General features: G+C 47.0%; 2 protein-coding genes across 5 annotated transcripts in view; one reads left to right on the top strand and one right to left on the bottom strand.

Annotated features, from left to right (window-relative positions):
* The window catches only part of POLR1A (RNA polymerase I subunit A), a 68,298-nt gene extending 41,345 nt beyond the window's left edge, over positions 1 to 26,953 (bottom strand). Inside the window, exons 1-14 of the mRNA XM_056813242.1 lie at positions 26,815 to 26,953; positions 26,306 to 26,493; positions 23,685 to 23,889; positions 21,825 to 21,974; positions 21,354 to 21,461; positions 21,154 to 21,239; positions 20,952 to 21,064; positions 19,137 to 19,229; positions 16,807 to 16,912; positions 16,325 to 16,505; positions 7,487 to 7,657; positions 7,276 to 7,398; positions 4,761 to 4,991; positions 861 to 1,115 (exon numbers count right to left, since the gene is read on the bottom strand). Coding sequence (XP_056669220.1) covers positions 861 to 1,115; positions 4,761 to 4,991; positions 7,276 to 7,398; positions 7,487 to 7,657; positions 16,325 to 16,505; positions 16,807 to 16,912; positions 19,137 to 19,229; positions 20,952 to 21,064; positions 21,154 to 21,239; positions 21,354 to 21,461; positions 21,825 to 21,974; positions 23,685 to 23,889; positions 26,306 to 26,382 — 1,899 coding nt within the window. The 5' untranslated portion in view covers positions 26,383 to 26,493; positions 26,815 to 26,953. The remainder of the gene's footprint in view (positions 1 to 860; positions 1,116 to 4,760; positions 4,992 to 7,275; positions 7,399 to 7,486; positions 7,658 to 16,324; positions 16,506 to 16,806; positions 16,913 to 19,136; positions 19,230 to 20,951; positions 21,065 to 21,153; positions 21,240 to 21,353; positions 21,462 to 21,824; positions 21,975 to 23,684; positions 23,890 to 26,305; positions 26,494 to 26,814) is intronic.
* The window catches only part of PTCD3 (pentatricopeptide repeat domain 3), a 28,814-nt gene continuing 28,524 nt past the window's right edge, over positions 26,812 to 27,101 (top strand). For 2 of the 4 annotated variants that reach the window (XM_007477734.2, XM_001379468.4), the window contains exon 1: positions 26,812 to 26,943. In XM_007477734.2, coding sequence (XP_007477796.1) covers positions 26,837 to 26,943 — 107 coding nt within the window. In that variant the 5' untranslated portion in view covers positions 26,812 to 26,836. Of the gene's footprint in view, positions 26,975 to 27,101 lie in introns of all 4 variants that reach the window. The other 2 variants (XM_056813289.1, XM_016428135.2) reach the window with 1 other exon arrangement.

Here is a 27,101-nt window from a genome sequence, read left to right as displayed (position 1 = left end):
AGTGTGAGCAGGAGAAGCTCCCGAAGGGTCCCTGGGCCCAGCTCAGAGTAGTGGAGGCAGGCCTGCTCAAGGAAGGTTCTGACCTCCAGCCCATTCGAGCTCCAAACTCAGATTCTAAAGCTACGGAGGCTGAAGGAAGGAGGCCGTGGAACACTCTCCATCATGTCCAGCGGTCTCAGCTGACTAGCCTACTCAACGGTGAGGACCAAGAGCTGCATCTCACGTGAAGCCGGAGAACAAGGAAAGGATGACAAGAAGACTCTAAGGGGATTGGGGAAGGCTTCCTGCAGAAACCAAGGAGGAGTGCAGCCTGAGGGGAGGAGGGAGAACATTCCGGCCTTGAGGCCAGCCAGAGAGAATGCCAGGAGCCGAGAGACGGACCTAAGACTATGTGGGGGCTCCTCCTCTGTGTCTCTCTCCCTGCCCCCCTCTCCATCTCTCCCCAACCCTCTCCCCCTCCTGAGGTGGGGGGAGGGAAAAGGAGGGAGAGAGAAAGAGAGAGGCAGAGTCAGAGACAGAGAGAGCAATCCCTTGGTAGCGGTAAGGGGTTTCCAAGATAGAGGAACAGAAACCAGAATTAAGAAATTAAGGGCATATTCACGGAGCTGCCCAGGAGAACGTCTCGTATTCAGTCACTTTCAGGCTGTGTGATCCTGGACAAGTCACCTACCCCACTGGGCTCGCTTCGCCTCTTCCACAGCAGGAGGGGGCTGGCCTGGGCTCGATGGCTCTAAGCTCCCTCTGAGGCTCTGGTCAGTCCACGTCCCCGCCAGCGGCTTGAGCCCTTGGGCCCCCCTCTCCTCTGGGTCTCCAGAGCCTTTCCCAGGCCTGCTCCCCCACAAACGGCAGCGCTGACCTACCTTGGGCACTAAGTACTGCTCGTCCGTACAGGCCAGCACGCTGGCCTCGGCCCGGCCCAGCTCACTCTGGGGGAAGTGGGCGTTCATCTCGTCTCCGTCGAAGTCAGCATTGTAGGCCTTGCAGTTGGCGTAATGGAGCCGCAGGACCTTCTCTGCGGGCAGGATTCTGGCTCGGTGGGCCTGGATGGAGGGTCTGTGCAGGGTGGGCTGGCGGTTCAGCAGCAGAACATCCCCATTCTTCACATGGCGACACACCTAGGGAGGGATTTGAGAAGAGTGAGACAGCGACAGGGTCACGCTGGCCGCGTCTGTGGCCTCTGGGCGGCACCCCCGGCATCCCCAATTCCACTCGCCTCATCAGTCTGGTGCTGCAGAACGCACACTTTAGGGAAGTCCCCCCCGCGTACCCCCCGACATGCGCACCCACAAGTTTCTCGGGATTCCTCACTCCCAGCCCAAAGTCTCACCCTGACTCCCCCCAGCCGTCCAGAAGGCCTGTTCTAGCCAACAAGCTTCCCTTCACCCCCTCCCATTCCTTGCATCTAGCAGCTACTTCCAAAACCTTGTGACCTGGCCCTCCTGGCTGCACCTTCGCTCAATCCCTTCAAGCTCACTGGGCAAGGTTGGAAGGCTCCAGGCTCCCCACTGCCAGGCCCAGCTTCTCCTCCTTCCTCCATCACCCAGGAAGCTCTCTTCCTCTAAGGTTAATGCTGTTCCTTTCCATCACCCAGTCAAAATGCAGAGAGCTCCCGTCCCCAGAGCCCTGGGCCACTCTCCTCCCCTTCTCGACGAGGCCTTACTGGCTCAGGAGGGGACTTGAGCGTTTTTATCCTCCCTCAAACGCCCAACCCGCGAGGGCCTCGGCCTTCTCCCCGAGCAACTCCTCCGCCCCACCTCAGTCACAAATAAAAATGGTCTTCGCTCGTGGTCTCAGCAAGAGCCTGCAGGGAAGTGGGTGAGGAGGGGGTAAAGGCTGGAGATGGGCTTCTTGGAAAGCGCTCAGTAGACACGAGAGATAATTGAGAGAGCGGGGATAGTAAGAGGGGGAAAGATACAGGAGAAGATGGGATGGAACGGGATCACTGGCATGGACAGAGGGGCTGACTGGGCAAGGATGCCTCCTTCTGGGAGGGTGAAGGAGAAAATAGTGGCAGAAGCCATCAGGTGAAGTGAAATGGGAAGGCGGGAGGGGAAGAGGGATCTCTCCAAGGATGGCCTCCCATTTTTCAGGGACACATGAGGCAAGGTTTTCAGTTCAAAGGGTATTGGCAAGGGGGGTTTCCAGTTTCTTCCTATAATGCAAGCAAGTCTACAGGACACAATCCAGGGATTAGAATAGAGCATAAGACAGAATACATAGAATACACAAAATAGACTACAGCATGCCTCTGCCCAAGAAGGAAAACTGAAATATGGGCAATTGAGTCATGAAGATTAAAATGAATTCTCCCCTGACTGTGAAGATTAAATTGTAACCCCTGCCTACTTACAGAACCCTACTTAAAGTTGAGTGGGAAGAGCTGTCCTTTTTTAGATCTAATCACCAAAAGGGTAAACATCCCACTTAATCATTAAGTGGGAGATCTGTGACCCACGTGTACAATAGTAGGTGACAAATCAGAATCCACTGACTGCCTCCTGGGCAGTTCTAAGCAAGAGTTTAGACTATGATTTGTCCACGTAAAAAGTGGAGGAAAACACAGGAAGTATCACAAAAGAAGCATCTTTAAAAGGAGCGGTCACTTCCTGTGAAAGACTTCTTCATTCTTTGGAGTGGAGGCTGAAGGATAAATCTGCTGACTAGACCTGAGACCCTGTTCCTGATGAGACTGTTGGACTGACACATGGTGAGTGAAAGAGCTGACTCCATTCCTGGATATTTTCTGAAGAAACTAGCCTCAGAGAGACTAGCCTCTTGAGAGAGTTTTTCCCCCATGTCCTCGGCTTTGCCGAGGCCAGCTAAGAACCAACCCTCCCTGCCCAGGTTGAGCTAAGGGCCAGAAGTAAATCACTTAGTGCTCAGGCTAGATATCTTACCCTATCCTCTCTCTGATTTTCCTTTCTTTCTACATTTGTAAATAAATTGTAAGCAAATCTCTTTGGAATAAATTAAATTCCTGGAGAGCACACTCTTAAATAAGAGCCCAACCCTTTAAAAAATAACCCCCTTTCCCCCTTACAGAGTTCTTAGAGTGTCCATCAGACTGTTCCCTCTGGTTCAGAGAGGCTGGGACAAACAGCATGTTTTTTTCTAAGGGTCTGATTAAAACTTAATTTATTTTCAACTTCAGAAGCCAGCAGGCAACTTTGCAAATCACCTTCCATAAAGGTCAGCCCTCTGTGCTCCCTGGAATTCACCCACACGAATGACATAATTAGCTAAAAATGTCCAGGTTTCCTAGGAGACTTGGACTTCATGCATTCCCATGAGCCCTGGCCAGGGTTCTGGGAGCTCAAGTGCGTCACTCAGCCTGAAGTGACCTAGACATTAGCTTCTCGGGAGAGAAACTGCTCAGCATTGTGGCCTGAAACCAAAAAATCTAAGCAGGGCCCAGGATCTTGCTTTCATGGAGACAGAGGCAGCCCCACAGCTAAACAAACACTAGGCAGCTGGGGAAACATGCAGGCCAAATGGGCCTGCAGCTCTAAACCCAGCAGGAGTTAGAGATCACTAGAGTAACAGTCAAAGTGCTCATGGCAGAAGCAGTCCATAGGCTCAAAGGCTGACCATCTGTGACAGCACAAGGGTGAAGAGGCAATGAGGCACTTTTCTTTGTTTATTAAATGCAATTCCTTTCCAAATTCCAGCCGGTGCAAAAGCACTGCTCCAACTCCCTAGACAAGAGGAGCTGCCATCCCTCCCCGCCTCAGTCAACTTCGCTTCCCCAGAACTCTTGAACCAGCTAAACTCTCCCTCTGCCTCACCCAGCACTTCGCCTGTGGCCAGGAGAGAGGGACTGGAATTGTGATCTTATTCCTATAAGGCACTCCCAGGTGAGGAAATGCTCTCGATGGATGCAGGAAAAACCCTCTGAAACGTAGAGCCTTAAAGAATGGCCTGGACAGAGGTGCCCAACTCCAACAGAAGTGGATCCTTGCTGGCCAGTCACTTAACATTACCTATTCATGTATTTTTATTTATCGTGTTAAACATTTCCAACCACGTTTAAATCTGACTGATTCCGTGCCGGGGATACGCAGTTTGTCCGCTCTGGCTTAAAGCTCAGAACGGTGGAGGTTACAAAGTAATTTGCCCAAGATCCTCCAGCCATTAGTGTCAGTCGTGGGACTTGAAGGCTAGCTCTGCCCTCCAGGCCATGGTGCCTTTCACACAGGAGGAGCTTAACACATCCTGGCTGAACCTGCAGCCCCGGAGGCCGCTTCCGTCCCTGTCAGGCTGCCTCTCTGGGCCCAGGACATCCCTTTCCGTCCAGGTCCCCAAGCACCTGGGAAGCACCTAGCAGCTCCGTACTCCGCTCCACAATACAAACCCCTGTAGTCATCCTCCAGAGCCGACTCTTTCCCTGCTCCTGATCCCTGAACCCCACCCCCGTCCCAGCTTCCCCAGAGCGAGGGGAGCTCATCCCTCCTCCAGGTCTGGAGGGAGCTTCCTTTGCACTGCAGTATTTCAGGAGTTCCCATAATGAGCCCAGGCCTGGACGAGGCCCTGTGGAGAATGCAAACACCAAGGAGAGCTGCAGGCCCGGGCTGGGGGGGCGGGGAGGGGGCCGCCCCCGTATACCTGGGCGTAAGAAGCCCTGCTTCCTGCCCCGGGACGGGCAAGAGCTGCGTGGGGAGCAGCGTGGGCCCAGAAAGACGATCCACGGTGCGCTGGGACCTTGGACTGCCCAGGCCCTGGGGACAGAGGAGGAGCTGGGGCGCTGCCCAGGCAGTACTCACCACTTTTGCCCCTTGGGGCTTGGGGCCGCCGGTGGCAGGGGTGAGGAGCTGCTTGGCCACGGCTTCCCGCTGGGTCACGTCGGTGGCGCTCAGAGCTGTGCGGCTGCCATCCTCATTGATGACCATGGAGGCCCCGGGGTGCACATTGGGGCCGTTGATGACCGCTTGTCTCAGCTCCTGGACATTCCAGGGAGTCACTGGCTGAGGGTAGGTCAGCTTGGTGGCAAACACCTGCAAGCAGAAACCAGACTGACGGCCCTGGGAGAGAAGCCATAGGAAGCGCCTTCCCCTGGCCGTGCCCCCGGCGCTGAGGAGGCCCCTTCTGAACCAGACCTAGTGTCTGATAGGAGCAAATGGAATGGGGACCTGGACGTCTGGAAGGCCTGGGTTCAAATCCCACCTCAGACGCTCACTCCATGGGGAGCTGGTTCCCCTCTCGCTCCCCCAAGCAGCTCACTAAGGGTCTAAGCAATGGGACAGGGGTGAACCCTTCCACAAGGAAGGGCCCAGTCCAAAGACAATAAGTGTCTGCATGTGTCCAGGCTGGCGAGGCGTTGCATCTACAGACAGCTGCACGGGCTCTCTGGGGTTTTTTAGACCCGTACCTTCTTGGAATCAGTACCGTGCATTGGTTCCAAGGCAGAAGAGTGGAAAGGGATAAGCAATGAGGGTTAAGTGACTTGCCCAGAGTGACAAAGCTAGGAAGTGTCTGAGGCCAGATTTGAACCCAGGACCTCCCCTCTCCAGGCCTGGCTCTCCAACCACTGAGCAGCCCAGTTGCTCCCTGCACCAGATCTTTTAAGGGCAATATATGTCTTCTGTCATAGCATGTCGGATATGGAAGTGTGTAGGGCATGACAGCACTAATAATCTATATCAGACTATTTACGTCCCTGGGAAAGGAAGGCAAGAATCTAGACCGTAAAATGTCAGAAAACAAGAGTTAAAAACCCTTTCTACATGTAATTGAGGGCCTAAAAATCATGGCATTGGACGCCTCCAAGAGAGCTCCTGCAGGGACTGGCCTCCCCTGTTAGGAAGGAGAAACTGAGGCTCTGAGATGAAACGAGCCCCTGGCCCTGGTCACAGCCAGCCTGAACCTCCTGACTTCAGGCCAGTCTGACCGAACAACTCCTCTAGAGGCTGAGCCCAGCCTGGCCTCTGTGAGGCTCAGCAGCATGCAAGGCCGTGGCACAATCTGGAGTTTGGGGGGCTCCTGCCCCCGAAAGCTGGCTCGGGGCCAGCCCAAAGTCAAGGATTTGCTTCAGAGAGCAGTGGGCCAGACTCAGGAACGCGTCCCCGGGCCTCCAGGTTGTCTCTTCCTCAATTGCCCCCGACATTCTCTTAGAAAAGATTCCTTGCCCAGGGGTTCTGGCTGGCCCAGGGCCACAAATCTCTGGCTTAACTCTCCCAAGCTCCCCCCACAGAGCCTCGGCATCCTCTGGAGAGATGAGGCAGCCGGCATCCAAGCGGCAGTCTGAGGGCTTCTGCTCCACTCATTACTGGCACTCCCCAGACCTCAGAGAGCGCAACAGGAAAGGAAGGGAATGAAGCTCTCTGCGGAGGGAATTAAACCGTCACCCCCCTAGTGACCCAGAGGCCTAGCCCACACCCAAAGGCAGTCGGTCATTAATGAGTGGTGGTGCTGAGGTGACAAAGAACCCTCCCTCCCTGGGCTGCTTCCTTCTGTCTGCCTCTGGGTACCTCCAGCAGAGCAACAGACCCGCATCAAGTCTCCTCTCTGGCATTTCCTACCTAGGGAACCCTGGCGAATCCCGTGGCGCCCGAGGCGGTCCGTAAATGAGGGGGCTGGCCGAGCCTATGACCCTTGGGCAGGTCACTGATAATGAGCTTCCACCAGGGGGTGAGCTAGGCAGCCCGGGGAAAGCCTCCACATGGCCTTCCATGTAAGACAAGAGGCTTGCCACAGGGGACCAGCTCGGCTCCCCAGGACTTAGGAGCTGGGCCCGAGGCTCCATCCCACGGTTGAGATCCACGTCTCTAAGATGGGCAGAGACCAACAGGACTGACCCAGGCGCCACATTTAAAGCCCTCGCTGTCTCAAGAGAGCCTCGTGAAGCACCTGCTCTCCCCCAGAGGCCACAAAGAGACGAGAAGGGGAAACCACGCTGACGGCGGCTGGACTTTGGTGCGTCTGGGCTCTGGCAGTCATGATATAGGATGATAACTGGCATTTATCGCCGAAGTCTGCCAAGCTTCTTCTGCCCCGAGAGGTCAACATTAATGTCCCCATCTTGCAGATGCTCGGAGGTGAAGGAATTGCCCAGGCCAGGGGCCCCTGGAAGCCCCCGAATTCCCAAGCCCGTTCTGCCCGTCACAGGACTCTCTCTCTCCTTTGGGAACACAGGAGACCAGGAGGGCAGCTCTCCCCCAGGACGTGGCGAGTGCCCTGTGGCCCAGGAGGAACGAGGGGCACATCTGTCACAGTAGCCAACAAGGCCCTTGGATGCCAACCCTCCCAGGCCCTGTGCCCACTCCCTGGCCCATGACTCACCATGGGGATCCCAATTTCATTGGTGTTAATGTACATGTCTGGGCAGATGACTGAGCGAGCAGCATAGTCGACCCGCTTCCCCATCATGTGCTTCCGAAACAAGCCTTCCTTCTTCTCCAGGATCTTTTGGGGACAGAGAAACAAAGGAAACGCATGAGAGCCAAGCGGCTCCCTGTCCATGGTCCCTCTGCCCTCAAGGCCCGCCACTCACCTGCCGGATGCCAGGGTACTTCTCCATCATCAACTTGTCCATATCGCTGTCGAACACAATATTGACGTGGCTTTGAAGGCGGATCCAAATGCCATAGAGTTTCTCTGTGAGAGACTGGCCTGGAAGCATGGCAAGAAAGGAGCGGTCCATAGGAACCGAAGCCTCCAGCTCCTGGGGGAACATCAAGACAGTAAGTGAGGCCACAGGCCCAGGCCTCCTCCACATGTTAAGAGCCACCGTGCATCCCAGGGAGCTCCAGGCCTGCTAAAGTGTTTCCCAATTGCTCTGACTGAGGGCCTTAACCAGTAGGGACTTGAACCAAGTTGGTCTCCTACCCTTAAAGTGAAGCTAGAAGATGAATGGAATTTTAAGAAAAAGGTATGATAAACCTTTGGAGAAAATGGAACATGAACAGAAAGGAATATACTTTTTTCTCAATAGAGTGGATGAGAGAATTGGAAAAGCCTGCAGCAGAGCTGGAGAAGCAAGACCTGCAGAACTGTCAATCAAGGAAAGCATTCTAAATGGAATGGTGACGGGGAAGGACGGTTGAAGAAGGAACAGCCACGCAGAGGGACTGGATCTCTTGCTCTTGGGACAAAAAGGAGTAAGGACTGAAAAGATCCTGCTCTCACTGGTTTCTCCCTACAAGACTCAAGTGACTAAAATCTTCAAACCTGCTAGTCATCTTCCCAATTCTAGACTCTATTCCACTATCCTTCAACTGAGGAGTATTTGAGGATTAGGGAAACCCAAACCCTCTCTCCCATCAACTTCCCTACCTTTTCCCTTCTCCTAAATAAAACCCCTTATTTAAACTTATCAAAGAGAGAATTATCTGTCTGATATGCCAAGATACTCACTCAGAGCTGATTTCAGTGATACCAACAGAAGAACCAACTGAAGGGGGAAAGGAGGAGGGAGGAAGAACAAGGAAGGAGGAAGAACAAGGAGGAGGGAAGGAAGGGAGGAGGTTGGCAGATCTGATCTTTCAATCATCATCACCCTCAAAGTAATTCCCTAATACAGCAGACATGGCACCTTCACAAAAACTGGCAACATATTAGAGCATAAACTACACAACCAAATGCAGAAAAGCAGAAATATTAAATGCATTCTTTTCAGGTGATACTATAACAAAAATCATATTCTATAAAGAGCTATGGAAACCGATTAAAAATTGGAAACTAATAATCTAATCCTAAAGAATTTGAAGGGGGTGGTACAATGGATTGAGGGCCACTAGAAAACTAGAGGTCTTGGGTTCAAAACTGACCTCAGCCACTTCCTAACTACATGACCCTGGGTAAGTCACTTAACATCTATTGCCCAGTCCTTATCACTCTTCTACCTTAGAACCAATACACAGTATTGGATCTAGGGCAGAAAGTAAGGGTTTAAAAAAAAAAAAGAGTAACTGGGTCAAAGAACAAATCAGAGTCTGTATCCCAAAGAGAAATAAAAAAGGGGAAAGGACTTACTTGTAAAAAATATTTATAGCTGCTCTTTTTGAGGTGGCAAAGAATTGGAAATCAAGGGGATGTCCATCAATTACAGAATGACTGAACAAACTGGGGTACATGCTGGTAATGGAATACTATTGTCCTTTAAGAAATGATAAGCAAGAAGACTTCAGAAAAAGCTGTAAAGATTCGCAGGAACTGATGCATAGCAAAATAAGCAGAACTGGGAGAACATTGTACACAGTAACAGCAATATTGGACAATGATTATCTGTGAAAACTTGGCTATTCTAGCAATGTGATAACCTGGGACAATCCTGAAAGACCTATGATGAGTAAAGTGAGCCACCTCCAGAAGAAAGAACTGTTGGGAGTCATCTTTCACATCAATCTATCTTTGGTTTTATTTTGGGGTTTTGGTTATATATGATTTTGCTTTTAAAAAAATGACCACAATGGATGTGTTTTGCATGACAATAAAAGACGAAAAATTAAATTAAATTTTAAATTTTAAAAAAGAACAAATCATAGAAACAATAATTAGTGAATGACAACAATAAGACAACATACCAAAATTTATGGGATATAGTACTATGGGGATAATTTATATTTTTTTTATGTCTATATATTATATATATTTAGATATCTCTAAAAATATATCATTAAATGTTTATGTCCATAAAATAGAGAAAGAACAGATTGATGAATTGGCCATAATGCAAAAAAAGAAATTCTAAATCCCCAATGATTCACCAAATTAGAAATCTTGAAACTCAAAGGACAGAGTAATAAAATTGAAAATAAGAAAAGCATTAAACTAATAAATAAAGCCAGAAGATGATTTTGTGAAAAAAAAAAAACCAACAAAATAAACTGTTGGTTAATTTGATTTTTTAAAATTAAAACCAAACAAAAAACATGAAATTATCATCATCAATGAAGATGAAATTAAAGCAACTATAGTGATTCCTTCAACATTACAATTTCCCACTTCATGGTTTCAATATAGGCCAAGTCAATGTAAGAAATTAAAAGGAAGGTATCCCATCCCAAACTATATTATAAAGCAGCAACTATCAAAACAATCTTGTGTTTTCAGATGAAGAAATCAAAACTATCAATAATCACATGAAAAAAGTGTTCTAAATTCCTCATAATTAGAGAAATTCAAATCAAAACAACTCTGAAGTACCACTTTATACCTAGCAGATTGACCAATTTGACAGTAAATATAATATTTTATAGGCAGAATATAATAAATGTTGGAGGGGATGTGGCAAAACTGGGACACTGATGCTTTGCTGGTGGAGTTGTGAATTAATCCAACCTTTCTGGGAGGTCATTTGGAATTATGCCCAAAGGGCTTTAAAAGATTACATGCCCTTAGATCCAGCAATACTGCTACTGGGTTTGTACCTGAAAGAGACAATAATGAAAAATGTAGAAAAATATTCATTGCTATGCTCTTTGTGGTGGCAAAAAATTGGAAAAATAAAGGGATGCCCATTGATTGGGGAATGGTTGAACAAATTGTGGTATATAATGGTGATGGAATACTACTGTGCTATAAGGAATGATGATCTGGAGGATTTCTATATGAATTGGAAGAACCTCAATGAACTGATGCAGAGTGAAATGAGCAGAACCAGAAGAACACTGTACACAGAAAGTGAAACACTGTGGAATAATCCAAATTAATGGACTTTACTAGTAGTAGCAATGCAATGATCCAGAACAATACTGAGGGACTTATAAGAAAAAAAATCCAGAGAAAGAACTGTGGGAGTAGAAATGCAATAGAAAAACATGACTTATCACTCATCTCTTGTTTATATGGATATATGATTTGGGGCTTTGGCTTTAAAAGGCTGCTCTATTGCAAAAATGAATAATATGGAAATAGGTATCAAGTGATAACATTTGTACAACCCAGTGGAATTGCTTGTTGGCTCTGGGAGGGGAGAGGAAAAGAAAATGAATCATGTAAACATGGAAAAATATTTTTAAAAATAAAATGAAAATTTTTAAATTAAAAAAAGTAAAGGTTTTAAAAAAACAAAACAATCTGTGGCATGTGTGGATATGATGGAATGTGATGGAATACTATTATAAGAAATGATGAAAAGAATGCTTTTAGAAAGACCTGAGAAAACTTCCATGAATTCATGCAAAGGAAACTGAGCAGAACCAAAAGAATATCATACACTTTAACAGCAAATATTTCAAGGATAATCAACTCTGAAAGATTTAACTAGACAAATAAGACTCAAGCCAATCCCAAAGGATCCATGAGGTTCTCCCTTTCCAGAGAGAACTGCTGAGCTCTGAATACGGACTGAAACAGACTTCTCTTAACTTTATTTTTATGATTCTCTTATGCTCATGTTTTCTTTTGCAACACAACTAAACTAATACAGAAATGGTTTGCATGACTTCACATGTATAATCAATGTCAAGTCCCTTGCCTTCTCAAGGAAGTGGGAAGGGCAGAAAGGAAGGAGAGAATTTGGAACTCAAATTTTTTAAAAAGATTGCTAATCTTTTCTTACATGTAACTGGGAAATGTTTACATAATAAATAAAAATAATTTCTAAAAAAGATTGAGTTCAGATCCTGCTCCAGATGCTTACAAGCTGTGTGACCTGGAATCCATTAAGATTGTGAGGTCTTGCGAGTAGGGGCTACTTTGCTTTGCTTTGGTCCTCACCTCACAGAAGGTGAATGTCAGAGGTGGAATCTGAACTCAGAGCCTCCTCATGCCACAGTCAGTTCTGTTATTCCTAAGCTGTGCTGCCTCTGCCAAGGAGGCACCAAAAGGCTCTCAGGGTCCAAACCAGCCACAGGACTGGCCACCATCTGTGTTGGCAAAAAACAATATCTGGAGAACTGTACTCCACATGGGAGCCACCTTTCGGAAAGGATGTTAACCTATCCAAAGCAGGATGGCTGGGATGACAGAAAGGGGAAGAGTTGGGCTCAGAGGCTGCCCTGGAGGAAACAGATCAGACTTTTCCTGCTTGGCCCAAAGGCCAGCACCTGGAAGCAAGAGTGCATGCCAAAAACCACTGGCATCTATCTCAACAGAAGAAAAAAAAACATTCCAACAAATCTGCTATGCAAAAAGCAGAATGGGCTGTGAATCCCTGCAATCAGAGCCAAGCAGAGGCTGAGTGTCTAGGCCTGGCCCAGCCCCTGGCCCCAGTGAATGTCTACCAGATTTCGGTTCACTGCCAGAGGATGCAGCAGACACGGAATGGTCCTGGCAATGCCCAAGGCTCTGGGATTCCACCAAGACAATGGGCTCCACCAAGTGGCGAGCTGGGATCAAAACAATTAAAATCACTGAAGCTGGGATAAAGTGTTCTAGGTGCACTCTTGGTAATGCGCCATTTTCACCCAAATACTGTGCTGATTTGCTATAACTCACAGAAAACAGAACGTCATTACTGAAAGGAATCTCAAAGACCACCTAATGCAGGAGTTAAGATTTCAGGGGCATCCGCGAACTTAGATGGCAAAAATACTTTTATGAATTTTCAACATAAGAATTACATCTTCATTTTCACTAACTTAGAACTGAAACTCAGAATTTCCTTCAACTTAAGAATTTTTCTTCATTCTGAAAAGGTGTCCAGAGGCTCCCCCAGGCTGCCAGAGGGGCCTGTGGCTGAAAAAAAGGGTACAAACTCCTCATTTCACTCCTCTGATCATGCTCTTAACAGTGTCATTAGGAAGGGAAAGGATCAATCAATAAAAAATCCTCCCTGATCACCAGAGCAAAATGCTAGAAACAGCGCAGAGGTACAACATTTGGGGAATGGGTACTGAATGAACTGGAACATGACTAAGCACAAGAAAAGACAAATATGAAGAAAGCCCAGGACGCTGCGGTTGTACCTCCCTGGGGCCTAGCCCAGTGCTTTGTGGTTGACCAACACTGGATGAATGAGGGAAAAAGGGAAAGAAGGGAGGGAAGGAGGAAAAAAGGAAGAGAGAGGAAAGAACAGAGAGAGAAGGGAAAGAAAGGAAGGGAAGGAGGGAAGGAGGAAGGGAAGAAGGAGAAGGAGGAAGGAAGGGAGGGAGGGTAATCAGTGTAAAACGAGTTTCAGACTTTCACCTGTCAAATAAAAGGTAGTTGCTATTAGTATTATCACATTCTCATGCAATTCAAGATTCATTGGTCATATGACCAATAGCAAATAGATTTCTGAAAAGCTAACATTCATTTAACTCGGAAAAAAAATTCTTATTTACTAAAAGGGCTGAATTGGCCTAAATGAACTCTTTTCATAAGATTACTGTGGAATGAAAAATCTACTGGACTCTGACCCTGAGACTTCACTTCTAAGCATATACTTCCTCCTCGAGGAGGGTGATGATGGAAAGAAATACTCAGAAATCTATTTCCCAGCACACCGTGTGACAACAGAGAACTGGAAATAAAGCGAATGTCATCTTGAGAGGAGAAGCTAAACAAAGTGTGATGAGTGAATGTCACGGAAAAGTATCAAGTATCAAGAAAAACATTCAGAAAGCACGGGAAGATTTCTATGAGCCAGCTCAGAATGAAGTAAGCAGGTCCAGGAAAACAAGAGCAACAAGCCAAGTTCAAATGAATGCCAGTGATGGTGAGACTGGCACTTCCTTCCCTCCTGCTCTGGGGCTGGCAGAATCCTTGGTTAGGTAGCTTTTGTTCTGTCTTTCCTTCTAATTCTTTGCTACAATAGATGGCTTTCTGGGTAGGGGAAGGAAGGCAGGCTCTATCTAGGAATGAAGGTGATATAAAAACAAAAGATAACAGTAAATTTTTTTTGCAAAGGAAAAGTCAGTGGGTAATCTCCCTGAGCTCATGCAGAGCAAAGAGATGGCCCAGAAGTGGGGTTGGGAACAACATGAGATTAAAATGTACCTAATGGGAACTATATGAACACAACTACAAAACACTCTCCACACAATTAAAACTAGATCCAAACAATTGGAAAAACATTGATTACTCATGGGTAGGATGAGCTAACATAATAAAAATGACAATCCTGCCCAAATTAATTTACTTATTTAGTGCCATACCCATTGAACTACCAAAAATCTTTTTTTACTGAATTAGAAAAAACCATAACAAAGTACATTTGGAAGAACAAAAGATCAGGGATATCCAGGGAAACCATGAAAAAAAAATACAAAGGAAGGAGGCCTTGCAGTACCAGATCTCAAACTATATTACAAAGCAGCGGTCATCAAAACAATCTGGTACTGGCTAAGAGACAGATAGGAGGATCAGTGGAATAGACTTGGGGTAAGTGACCTCAGTAAGACAGTCTATGATAAGCCCAAAGATCCCAGTTTTGGGGACCAAAACCCACTATTTTATAAAAACTGCTGGGAAAATTGGAAGACAGTGTGGGAGAGATTAGGTTTGGATCAACACCTCACACCCTACACCCTACACCAAGATAAACTCCGAATGGGTGAATGACTTGAATATAAAGAAGGAAACTATAAGTAAATTAGGTGAACACAGAATAGTATACATGTCAGATCTTTGGAAAAGGAAACACTTTAAAACCAAGCAAGAGCTAGGGGGAAAAAATCACAAAATGTAAAATCAATAATTTTGATTACATCAAATTAAGAAGATTTTGTACAAAGAAAACCAATGCATCCAAAATTAAAAGGGAAGCAACAAATTGGGAAACAATCTTCATCACAAAAACCTCTGACAAAGGTCTAATTACTCAAATTTATGAAGAGCTAAACCAATTGTACAAAAAAATCAAGCCATTCTTCAGTTGATAAATGGGCAAGGGACATGAAGAGGCAATTTTCAGTTAAAGAAATGAAAACTATTAAAAAGCACATGAAAGGGGGCAGCTGGGTAGCTCAGTGGATTGAGAGCCAGTCCTAGAGATGGGAGGTCCTAGGTTCAAATCTGGCCTCAGACACTTCCCAGCTGTGTGACCCTGGGTAAGTCACTTGACCCCCATTGCCTAGCCTTTCTAGCTCTTCTGCCTTCTAGCCAATACACAGTATTGACTCCAAGATGGAAGGTAAGGGTTTAAAAAAAAAAAGCACATGAAAAAGTGTTCTAAATCTCCTATAACCAGAGAGATACAAATCAAAACAACTCTGACATATCACCTCCCACCTAACAGATTGGCTAATATGACAGCAAAGGAAAGTAATGAATGCCGGAGGGGATGTGGCAAAGTAGGGACATTAATTCATTGCTGGTGGAGTTGTGAATTGATCCAACCATTCTGGAGGGCAATTTGGAACTATGCCCAAAGGGTGTTAAAGGACTGTCTGCCCTTTGATCCAGCCAGAGCACTGCTGGGTTTGTACCCCAAAGAGATAATAAGAAAAAATACATGTACAAAAATATTCACAGCTGTGCTCTTTGTGGTGGCCCAAAATTGGAAAACGAGGGGATGCCCTTCAATTGGGGAATGGCTGAACAAATTGTGGTATCTGTTGGTGATGGAATACTATTGTGCTCAAAGGAATAATAAAGTGGAGGAATTCCATGGAGACTGGAACGACCTCCAGGAACTGATGCAGAGCGAAAGGAGCAGAACCAGGAGAACATTGTACACAGAGACTGACACTGTGGCACAATCTAACATAATGGACTTCTCCATTAGTGGCAATGCAGGGATCCTGAACAACTTGGAGGCATCTATGAGAAAAACCACTATCCCCATTCAGAGGAAACACTGTGGGAGTAAAAACACCAAAGAAAAACAACTGCTTGAATACATGGGTCGAAGGGATACGGCTGGGGATGGAGACTCTAAATGAACATCCTAGGATAAACAACAACATGGAAATAGGTTCTGATCAAGGACATAAGTAATACCCAATGAAATTGCGTGTGGGTTGTGTGGGAAAGGTGGGTGGAGGGGAGGGAGGGAAATGTGATTATTGTAACCAAGGAATAATGTTCTAAATTGACTAAACCAAATGGAAAAAATAAAAACAAAAATTTTAATTTTAATTTTTAAAAATGTGCCTAATGATTCACAGGCTGGGCCATAGAATCTTACCTGAACTCTGATTCTACAGGTACAGCAGAACTTTACTTACCTAGACCAAGGGACTAACCTAGTCCCTTCCATCAAACAGAAGCTTGATAAATCATGGCCCACATGAAATTAGCAGGACTGGAACACAGGCCTGGTGCAGGTCTCCTTCACTGGGCCATGATGTCTAAATGAAGGCCCAAGTGACCTGTGTGAGGTCCCCAAAGAGCTGAACAAGCAAAATCTAGGTCCAAAGAATGCCCCGACATCTTTTTCCCTACCCAAATGGCTTTCTTGTCTCAATCCATCACCAGACCAGACCACTGGGGTTAGAATTAAACATAGGCATCATTGTAGTACCTCCGGGGAGCCTTTCTGGGTCTCCTCTGCTACTCCCATCTCCTTGCTTGGCAGGACCTGTTCTTGGGCCATCAGGGCCAGAAGCTTTCGGATCAGGACCACATCTTTCAAAACCGCCTGCAAGTTCACTGTCTGGCCATTGGTAAACATCTGGTCCCCAAGGCGGTTGACTGGGCGATACCTAGGATGCAACCCGAGAGTTAACAGGCCAAGGAAGACAAGCAGGAGCTTCCCACACACATCTGTTCCTGAGGAAGCAATTGGCTCATTCCCTGAAATGACCAAAACTAACACCAAGCCAGAAACCAAGTAGTTTGGAATGGAAGGATCTTTTTCTCCTCCTGCCTTACTCCTCATCCCTGGGCCATGCCCTGTCATCCTGCACTGCATTGGAATCCAATATCCCTCCCTCAAAGCAAGACAGTATCACCCAATTCTCCTTCCAAGCTGTCAGGGAATTAGGTTAGCAAAGACAGAGTTACCTGGAAGGCGGCACCACCACAAGATCCAAAAAGAAGATATTTGGATTGAACTTGGATTTCACACCAGGATCCTCCAACCCCGAAAAAAGGTAGTTCAGAAAGAAACCTGTGATTGAAAGCAAGCAAATGGAGTAAGAAGAGCATCAAAATGAAAAGAACGTTTCAGTGGTTCCCACAAAGGAGCCAGATGAGAAAGGAGTTTTGGTGGTTAATGAGCTTATGGCCACAGCTTCCACTTACTCTTCCTGTTGTAACATGAATTCACAACAAGCAGAGAAGAAATAAAAAGAACTATCAAAATCCACTGTCCTGGGGGCAACCAGATAGCTCAATGGATTGAGAGTCTAGACACTGGAGGTCCTAGGTTCAAATCTGACCTCAGACACTTCCTAAATGGGCGACCTTGGGAAACTCATTTAATTCCCATTGCCCAGCCCTTACCATTCTATTGCCTAGGAACCAATACATGATATTGATTCTGAGAGGAAAGGTAAAGGTTAAAAAAAAAAAGAAACTATTGTACAAACTTACACTACAATAAAAACTAAGAATTCAAAGGGTAGTAATCCACAAACATGAAAAATACTATAACTAATCTAATTATAAAGATCTTAAATGAATTTCAGAAAAAGAAATCAAGCCACCTAACCCCAACTATCTAGCCCTTACTGCTCTTCTGTTTTAGAAATGGTACTAAGACAAAAGGTAAGGGGTTTAAAAAAAAACAAAGAAGAGACAAAGTAGAAAAAGAAAACTATGGTCCAATCTTACTTTTGTCATGAATTGATGTGAAATTTTTAAATAATCATCACAAAGAGACTACAGCACTATAGCTAGGAAATAATTTACTATAACCAAGTTGGAGTCACACAAAGAAAGAATAGTTCCACATCAGGATTAGCAGAAGCAACATGAACAAGGTGTCCCAAAACTCAAAACCATTTCAAAGGATAGGGAAATTTTTTTGACAGTACACAAACCTCATTCATATCTTAGAACCCTAAAATGTTGTATGTTCTAATGTGAACAAGACTTTGAACTGGAAGTCTGATGATCAAAGATTAAATGTGATTGGAGAGTTGTCTAAAATTAAAAATGTACTATTCAGTCAAATGACCTTTTGTGTCCTACTTTTGGCTACCTTGAGTGATAGTTTTAATAGACCGGGAGTCAGGCATGACCTTAGATATCATCTAATACAATTTTCACTTTCAAAATGAGAAAACTGAAGTCGAGATTAGAAATGGTTTGCCCAAGCTTGGTCACAGTCACTACTAGGATTTGAACTCAGAGTTCTGTCGGTCCAAATCCAATACATTGCCCCACATTGCCAGTTAGAAGAGGCAATTTTTGTTTGTTTTCATATTGGCATCATTCATTATCTGGTTCTACCAAAAAATACCCAGTGAACTTCTGTTAAGGAATCAGTGAGTTACAGGAAGAAGAGATAAGCCAAATAACATTCTAGCAGGGTTTTACAGTTTCCAAGAAGTTTGTTCAACAGATATCAGCAGCAGGCTAACAGGTGATTTGGTAAAGGCCTTGTTATATTATGGAAAGATCACTCCATGTTTGATTTTTCTATATTTTTTTTAAACCCTCACCTTCCATCTTGGAGTCAATACTGTGTATTGGCTCCAAGGCAGAAGAGTGGTCAGGGCTAGGCAATGGGGGTCAAGTGACTTGCCCAGAGTCACACAGCTGGGAAGTGTCTGAGGTCAGATTTGAACCCAGGACCTCCCATCTCTAGGCCTGGCTCTCAATCCCCTCTACATTTTTAATAGCCAACCACCTGTAAGCATTCGTCTCAGAGTAGTGGGAAGAGCAGCATACTGGAAGCCATTTGACCTGGTTCCAATCCCAGCTCTGACTCTACTGGTCATTTCATACTGGCTTAGTTTTCCCATCTATAAAATGGGAATAATAACACTTGCACAAACTACCTCAGAGTGATGTTGTAAGGAAAGAAGCTAGAAAAGATGTGAGTTACTAATCACAGCAGCCTATCAGAGCAGAGGGAATGAGCTGGTTTGAGCTGTTGTAACCAGACCACAGTCAAAGCAAGGAAATGACCACAGATGCCGCTTACCTAAAGTACAAAAATCCCAACCTGTATAAGAAACCGATTAAGCAGCAGCTACAGACATTATTCAGCACAAAATGGTTTTCAACAGTTTGCTCCTCAATGGGCACAGCATTCAGCTTTTCATGGAAGCCCCCATGGAAATGTCCAGCTCATGGTGGCCCAACACAAAGGACAGAGCTCAAAGGATAGTCACGGTCACTGGTAACCAAGCAAGAGTTCAGGGGACTGGGTTCAGGGACGTTACCTTCATTCTTCCAGAGGGCCAAGACATGTTCTCGGGCAGTGCTGGGGGTCAAGTAGCCTCTTTTCCCCAAATAGGCATCATCTATTTCTGAGGCTGAAAAAAACCCAAAAACAAACATATCAGTGCAATGAAATCTACTCACGATGAGCCATTATGACCTTACTGTTGTTCTTAAAAAGAAAATCCCTGACCCGATTCGGTCTTAGTATCAATTCTAAGACAGAAGAGCAGTAAGGACTAGGCAATGGGGGCTAAGTGCCCAGGGTCGCCCAGCCAGAAAGTGTCTGAGGCCACATTTGAACCCAGGACCTCTCATCTCTGGGCCCGGCTCATAATCCACTGAGCCACCCAGCTGCCCCCGATGAGCTCAATGTTGACAGACAAAGCAAAGACCACTTGATATGACCCAGAAGCAAAAGCCCCTTTGGCTTCCAAAGGCCCAATGGGCAGTGGCGAAAAAATGAAAAGACCACCTTATCTAGGGGAACAGGAAATGTGAATTTGAATTGTCTCCAAAGCTTCCTAGCTGGACAACCATGACCAAGTTTTTATAAGCTGTCTGGGCCTCAGTTGTCTCCTCTATAAGATGGGGGGTGTGGGCTTTCACGTGGTCTCCTCTATCAGATGGGGGGGTGGGCTTTCACGTGGTCTCCTCTATCAGATGGGGGGTGTGGGCTTTCACGTGGTCTCCTCTAGAAGATGGGGGGGTGGGCTTTCACGTGGTCTCCTCTATAAGATGGGGGGTGTGGGCTTTCACGTGGTCTCCTCTATAAGATGGGGGTGGGGGTGGGCTTTCACGTGGTCTCCTCTATCAGATGGGGGGTGTGGGCTTTCACGTGGTCTCCTCTAGAAGATGGGGGGGTGGGCTTTCACGTGGTCTCCTCTATCAGATGGGGGGTGTGGGCTTTCACGTGGTCTCCTCTATCAGATGGGGGGTGTGGGCTTTCACGTGGTCTCCTCTATAAGATGGGGGGTGTGGGCTTTCACGTGGTCTCCTCTATAAGATGGGGGTGGGGGTGGGCTTTCACGTGGTCTCCTCTAGAAGATGGGGGGTGTGGGCTTTCACGTGGTCTCCTCTATCAGACGGGGGGTGTGGGCTTTCACGTGGTCTCCTCTATCAGATGGGGGGTGTGGGCTTTCACGTGGTCTCCTCTATCAGATGGGGGGTGTGGGCTTTCACGTGGTCTCCTCTATCAGATGGGGGGTGTGGGCTTTCACGTGGTCTCCTCTATAAGATGGGGGGTGTGGGCTTTCACGTGGTCTCCTCTAGAAGATGGGGGGTGTGGGCTTTCACGTGGTCTCCTCTATCAGACGGGGGGTGTGGGCTTTCACGTGGTCTCCTCTATCAGATGGGGGGTGTGGGCTTTCACGTGGTCTCCTCTATCAGATGGGGGGTGTGGGCTTTAACCGTCATAATCAAGAACTGAATTTCATATTTTATAAAGTCTTATTAATAACCACTAGCACAAAAGAACTGCCTGGCATACTTGCACCCTTACCCGATAGGGCTGTGTGAGCGCTAGTGACAGTGCCAGCAGCAGCACCGGTCCCTCACACAAGGTCAGCAAAAGCTCCATGGTCGGACTAGAGCTCTGGGGAAAGGCAGGTGGATTTCACCTAAAGGCCACGTCAATTCTGTACGCGCCTCGAGCTGGCCAAAAAGGATAAAACAGACTAACTAGAGACTGTCCCTGGGGAGCAGAGAAGTGGCAGAACTGTGCGGGGCGCCACGGACCAGCCTGACCCCCAGGTAACAGCTGCACTGAAGTGACTGCACAGCTCCTGCCGGCTCGGGGCCATCTGGGGCCATCTTACCTGCTGCCTTCTTGGCCTTGTCCTCTTCCCCTTTGGCCTTCCTGTGGACCACAGCTGGGTAGGTGACGGTCAGTTTGCTGTTGTGTTCCTTCCGAACCACTGACTTCCCGGTTCTGGGGAGAAAGAGTAAGACACCTTCAACCCCCGGCAAGCCCACAGGGACCGCCGTGTGCGGGCAGCCTCTCGCTGCCAGGCCACTCACTTGCAGTGGGGGCATCTCTTAGAAGCCATGTGTGTCTTCCAAAATTGGGCAATCAGCTTGCTCTTGCTCTCACATACATTCTTCACCTGAAACCCAGGAACAGGAGACTTGAGAGTTGGCCCCTTCTGAGGCCCTCCAGCCCAGGCATCCCCAAGGGCCAAGGCTAGGGGAGCCAGCTGCGGGCCGCCTCCTCCACTCACCTGGGAACCCTGGGCTCCCAGCAGGTTGTTTTCCAGGATGGCTCTAGTGTGCTGTTCTAATTCTCCCTGAATCTCGTAGATGGAAGCGTCAGGGTTTTCTTCCTGAAACTGAAAAAGACGAGGAAAAGCAGTGACCCCCATCCCGTCGTGGCAACACTCTGCCCTTTTCTCCGGCCCCTGTGGCCCAGGCAAGCCCCCTTCTGCAGGCATGAGCCAGAGGAATCCATCCCAAGTCCTAGACGAAGGCCAATAGGGGAGGTGCGGGGCAACAGCAAGGCCCCGTCCTGGCTCAAGCGTCTGAAGAAGGGATGAAGGGAAAACCGGACGAGGCCAGGCAGTCCTACAGGCTCAGAGAAGGGCCCCGAGGCAGGCTCTCTCCTCAGAGGCCAGCCTGCAGCGCCCTTTCCCCAAGCAATGCCCCTGGAGGCTCCGCTCCTCCCCCGGCCTCTGAGACAGCCTCAGGTCACTCACCCTGTTCAAGGTGGTCTCCAGCTCATAGACACCCTGCAGTGCCCCCACCTCCAGGACCCGCAGCTGGCAGTAGAGCAGGTGAACCACAGGCCGGGGACAAGTGAGCAGGTGGCAGTTTAGACAGGAGCCCCGGATCAGCAGATAGAGTTTCTGAAGAAGACAGAAGAAGGCTGTGTTATGGGCAAGGCACCAAAGGGCACGCGGACCCCAAACGTTCACAGGGGAACCAGCTCACTTAAAAGCTAAGGAGTATCGGGGCAGTGAGGTGGCTTACAGAGAGAGCCAGGCCTAGAGTCAGGAGGTCCTGGGTTCAAATCTGGACAAGTCATTCAGCCCCCCCACCTAGCCCTGACGGCTCTTCTGCCTTGGAGCCCATACAAAGTATCGATTCTAAAACGGAAAGTAAGGCATTTGTAGTCAAAGGACAAAAAACGAACGAGTGCCACAGAGCGGAAAGAAACAAAGAATCTGGAGGAATGAGAGAAGCGCTGAAGGAGCCCCAAATGAATACCGAGTCACTACAACGGCCAGGCTTGCCTGCATCCCTTCAGGAGAGCTCCCCAGCCCTCAAGCCGCAGACTGTAACCCGCCAGGCCCGCTGCTTGGCCGGCACAGTACCACACATGAGCAGCACGCCCACCATCCCCCACGCCAGCCAGACTGTCTCCCCTGCACTCTCGCACGGCAACTGCCTTGCTAATAGCTATCCCGGGATGCCGCCCAAACGTCCTGGACGGGCAGCCAGGGGCCAATACTACCCAATGATGGGCAATCAAAGGAAAGGCAAACCTCCTAAATAATGGGGGACTTTCCACTGAACCTTATGGCAGCTCTATCATGCCGGCCCTAAATAATGATTAAAGGACTGGGCCTGTGGTGGAGGGCCTTCAGCGGCAATCAGGCAAGGGCGTGTCCTATCATAAAGAAGACTATTCAACTACTTAATTTTTCTTAATTAATTCTACTATGTACTGAAATGAGCTGATTATCCTTAACTGCACAAAAGAAATAATCAGGAAGCAATCACTTTCCCTAAGGAATGGCACTAAACTAGATAATACTGACTGAAAACCATCACTGGGATAAAAGCATTGATTCAGTACCAAAGCAGGGGTGAACTCAATAGGGTTGGGGCCAAATCATTTCTCACACCCCAAAATGCTGATGACATCAAGCAGGCCATGAGCAAAGAAGAGACAAGAAAGGGAAGGCCTGCCACCCACTTCTCCAACCAGAGTTCTTACCACCCTTTTGGCAGCTGAATGAAATGTGTAAATTACCAAGGATGAAATGCATTATGGGGTATCAAATTTTTAAGATGGAATCTGTCAACAAGCATTTACCAAGGCTGGCTCAGTGGATTGAGAGCCAGGCCTAGTGTGACCCTGGGCAAGTCACTTGACTCCCATTGCCTAACCCTTTACCGCTCTTCTGCCTTGGAACCATTACACAATATTGATTCCAAGAGAATTCAAAGTCAAAAAAGAACGTGTCTGCCCTCAAGGACCCTGAATTCGACTGAGGAGGAAATGGAACTGAACAAATCACTCATCTCACAGGAAGTGGTTGGATGACATCCTTTAAACAAAGATGGGACTACAGCTTGCCCAAATTATTTTCAATATTGATTTTCCCAAGTGCACAGATTTAAACAAACTGACCATGAGTTGGAAATGGATGAGAATTAGTTAGATTACAGCCAAATTGCATGGGAAACTTGACTCCATGGAGGATCTGGCTCCATTCTAAGAAGTCCTTTAACCCAAAAGGTCCATAGAGCCCATCAACCAGTGCGAAAATGTCCCTGCCTTGATCAGCACTCAGAGGCAGTACCAACGCCGGACATACATACATACATACATCAAAGAACAGAGGATTGTAGACGATTAGGGGGAGCTCAATGTGGCCCAGGTGTCCAGGGCAGCTGCCAAAGTCCTGCACACAGGTGGAACATGCTTCTTTGGAGTCAGCTGGTCCCAGCGATAAATCATACAGACCATTCACTGAGGGGTTCCCTACATTGTCCATATACTGAGGGTTTGTGATGGATTTGACACTTAATTTCCTAAAAAGAAAGAGCAAGATTTCCCGGTTAAATGTGAAAGACATCCTATTAAATTAATTGCTACATTAATTGCATAAATTAGTAGACCACTTGCAAGGCCCTGCTCTAAATGCCCTCTCCCCTAAATGTATCCTCATAGACAAGTATGCATTATTCTAAGAAAACTCAATGTATCAAATTCCCAAATTAGCAGCTGTCATTCATTCCAATATTTATTTTCCACATCCCACATGCTAGCTACTGTGAACATAACTCAGCAGTGTAGAACTGTGGAAAGAGCATTAAGGTCTGAGTTCAAATTTCACCTAGTGACTTTGGACAAGTCATTAACCACCTCTGGGCCTCAGTTTCCTCATTTGCAAAATGAGGAGAGCAGGAAGCACCAAAGAGCTCTGAAGTCTGTTCCAGCTCTCTAGTCATAAGTTTACAATGCTCCCTATTTAGAGCAGATTAAGGAAATTTAAAACTTTGCTAATGTGGTTATTTTAAACAAAGCAAGCTGCCAATACAAGGAAATATTCCAAAAGGCCACTCCCCTGCTCCCAAGCTTTCAAGGATATTCTGCTGCCCATGGAATAAAAACTTCCTCAGCTTCATATTGAAGACTCTCCTATTCCCATTTCTAGCCTCATTTCTGTAGTCATTTTTTCATAGGCATGATAACTCCATCTCCCCCTGCCCCCTTCAACAATTTTCCTTCTAAATCTGTTTAGAGACTCAATCTGAATTGAACCCAATCCCTGGGTTCTCTCTCTTCTTCCCCCAACTCCTAATTCAAGGTAGGAGAGAGAAGGGAGGCAGACCAGAAGGCAACTTTATGAGAGTTAAGGTAGAAAGCAAAGCATGCCTCAAGATTCAGTCAGAGGCCAAGGGTTTGAATCCTGACTCTGGAACTTACTACCTATGAGTGTGACCTGTAACTTGGCCTCTCATTTCTTCAGCTATGAAATGGGGGAGGATGGGCTATAATGGGAACTCATTTATTTATTCCTTTCTTCCTTCCTTCCTTTATTCAATCAACCAATGATTACTGCCACTGATGACTTAAAGTCATCAGTGCTAAGTAAGGTGCTAAGTAAGAGGCAGCAGAGGTGTCATGGAAAAAGCACTTGGAGCCAAGAGGAATCCAGGGATGGAGTCACATGACATTGGGGGGGTCAGTAATTAGCATTTTGATGTTGAAGGTCCTTCCCCTCCTGCTCTCAATTTATGATCTATCAATCATCATTTCTATGACTTAGCTTGTTCCAGACCCTTTTTACTCAGCAGAACTTCAAAAATCATCAAACTATTCCAAAGAACAGGTACTCAAAACAATAAAAACTCGACATTCAATATAAAAGAACACGAAAATACAATAGCAGCTTGTTTCTCTACTGCTTTGAGGTTGACAAAAGTGATCTCCTCTGAACAAATAACCCTGTAGGTCTGATCCATTTTCCAAATGAGGAAACTGTGGCTGAAAGACCATTGTCACAGTCCAGATTTGGGCTCACATGTCTCCTGCCTGTGGGACCTGAGCTCTTGCCCTTCTGCCATCCTGTCCCTCTCTATGTAATTACAGGTCCTACAAAAATCCATGTGAAATATTCATGGATGTTTGTGTATGTGAAACTTGGCTTATCAATCTCGTTTTTCAGGAAAAGAGTTCTATTCTCCTTTTATCGGATGACAGCTCCATGACCTTTCACTCATTTGTTCATTAATTTATTTGTTCCTTCAACCACTGACTCTTTTATTCACTTATTCCTTCATCCATCCCTGCATTTATTCTTTCCTTCCTTAATTCAGTCGACCAATAATTACTACTTTCGAGGACATATGCATTAGGTTCTAAGAGACAGTGGAATCATTGAAAGGGCCCTGGAGAGCCAAGGTGGAGCCAAGGGATGGAATGTCACCGACACAACCTGTCAGTAATTTTTACTTCTCTAGAATAAAAGCATTTCTAATTGATTGGAAGTTTGCAAATTACTTTCCTGATTTCATTTTATCCCCACGATCACCCTGGAAGGCAGGTGCTATGACTATCCCCATCTTATGGGGAAACTGAGGTAGCAGTTAAGTGACTTCCCCAGGCCGGTGTCTGAGGCTAGATTTGAACCCGAGTCTTCTTGACACCAGGTCTGGCGTTCCAGTCGCTTCGCCAGCTAGCTAAGAGAGAAATGCTAGAGGAGCTGTCCAGCTGGGTGAATCCGGTCACAGGCCACGTGGCTCACTAGCCCCTAACCCACTACCCAGCAGGTCCGCGCCGGCTGCACACCTCTTCCCACCACCTCCAAAGCCAGCGAACTACCGCTCCCAGGAAGCTCTGCGCGGAACCTCTCATCCGTCCCGAGCAAGGCGGCGCGCACAGCCTGCTAGAAGCCGTAGTTCGCAGACCCGCCTAGCCAGAGACACCGCCAAGCCTTCTTACCGGAGTTCATCGGCCGAGTACATCCCGAAGGAAATGCCCCGAAGGCGCCGCCAGGGAACTTCCTTGGAGACCAGCATCTTCTTAGTTTGTCCTCTTTCCGCCTACCGAGACAGCCGACCACCCAATTCCAACACCAGCTCAAAAATCTCAGAGCCACAACCACCACGCGACTCAAACTACGCGTGCGCCTGGAGAAACGTGCATAGGGGAGGGATTAAAGTGGACTAATCTATTATTTTCCTCCGGGGGGGAAACAAAATAATTCTTGGAACCTAGTTCCCTAAACTAATTGCCACAATATTTACTGACGTATCAAGAGTTTAGTATGTATTTAAACAAATATTTTAATGACAAGAGGACATATCATTAGCAAAGTTTCGTTAAAAAACATTTAAATAAGGACAAGCCCCCCCCCCTTCCAGACCAGCATTGGAGGTCTCCCCTGTCTTTTCGCCCAGTGGTGTCCTCTCTTTCTACTTCCTCCTTTCCCAGATCTATCTCTTCCCAACCTGCTTAGCGCGCTACCGCAAGATGGCGGCGGCTTCCAGTCTTCGTTTTCTCCGCGTAGGTTGCTGCTGGTCGCGGCTGCCGGCGACTTGTAGACGGGCCAATGCACGGAGAAAGATTACTGGGAACAGGTACGGAGCCTAGGCCTGGGAGGACATTAAGGTCAGTATGAATATGTGGTGGGAAAGGCAAGAATCGTCTCGCCCCCCAAACCCACCACTGTTGCTGAAAAAAAGGGTTTGGTGCGCCTGCGCGCCGTGAATGGCACGTGGGTGAGAGGAAGCGGCCC

The sequence above is a fragment of the Monodelphis domestica genome, chromosome 1 (assembly GCF_027887165.1).
Source record: "Monodelphis domestica isolate mMonDom1 chromosome 1, mMonDom1.pri, whole genome shotgun sequence".
NCBI lineage: Eukaryota > Metazoa > Chordata > Mammalia > Didelphimorphia > Didelphidae > Monodelphis > Monodelphis domestica.
The sequence above is the reverse complement of the archived record's forward strand: the minus strand, read 5'-3'. Positions and strand labels throughout refer to the sequence as shown.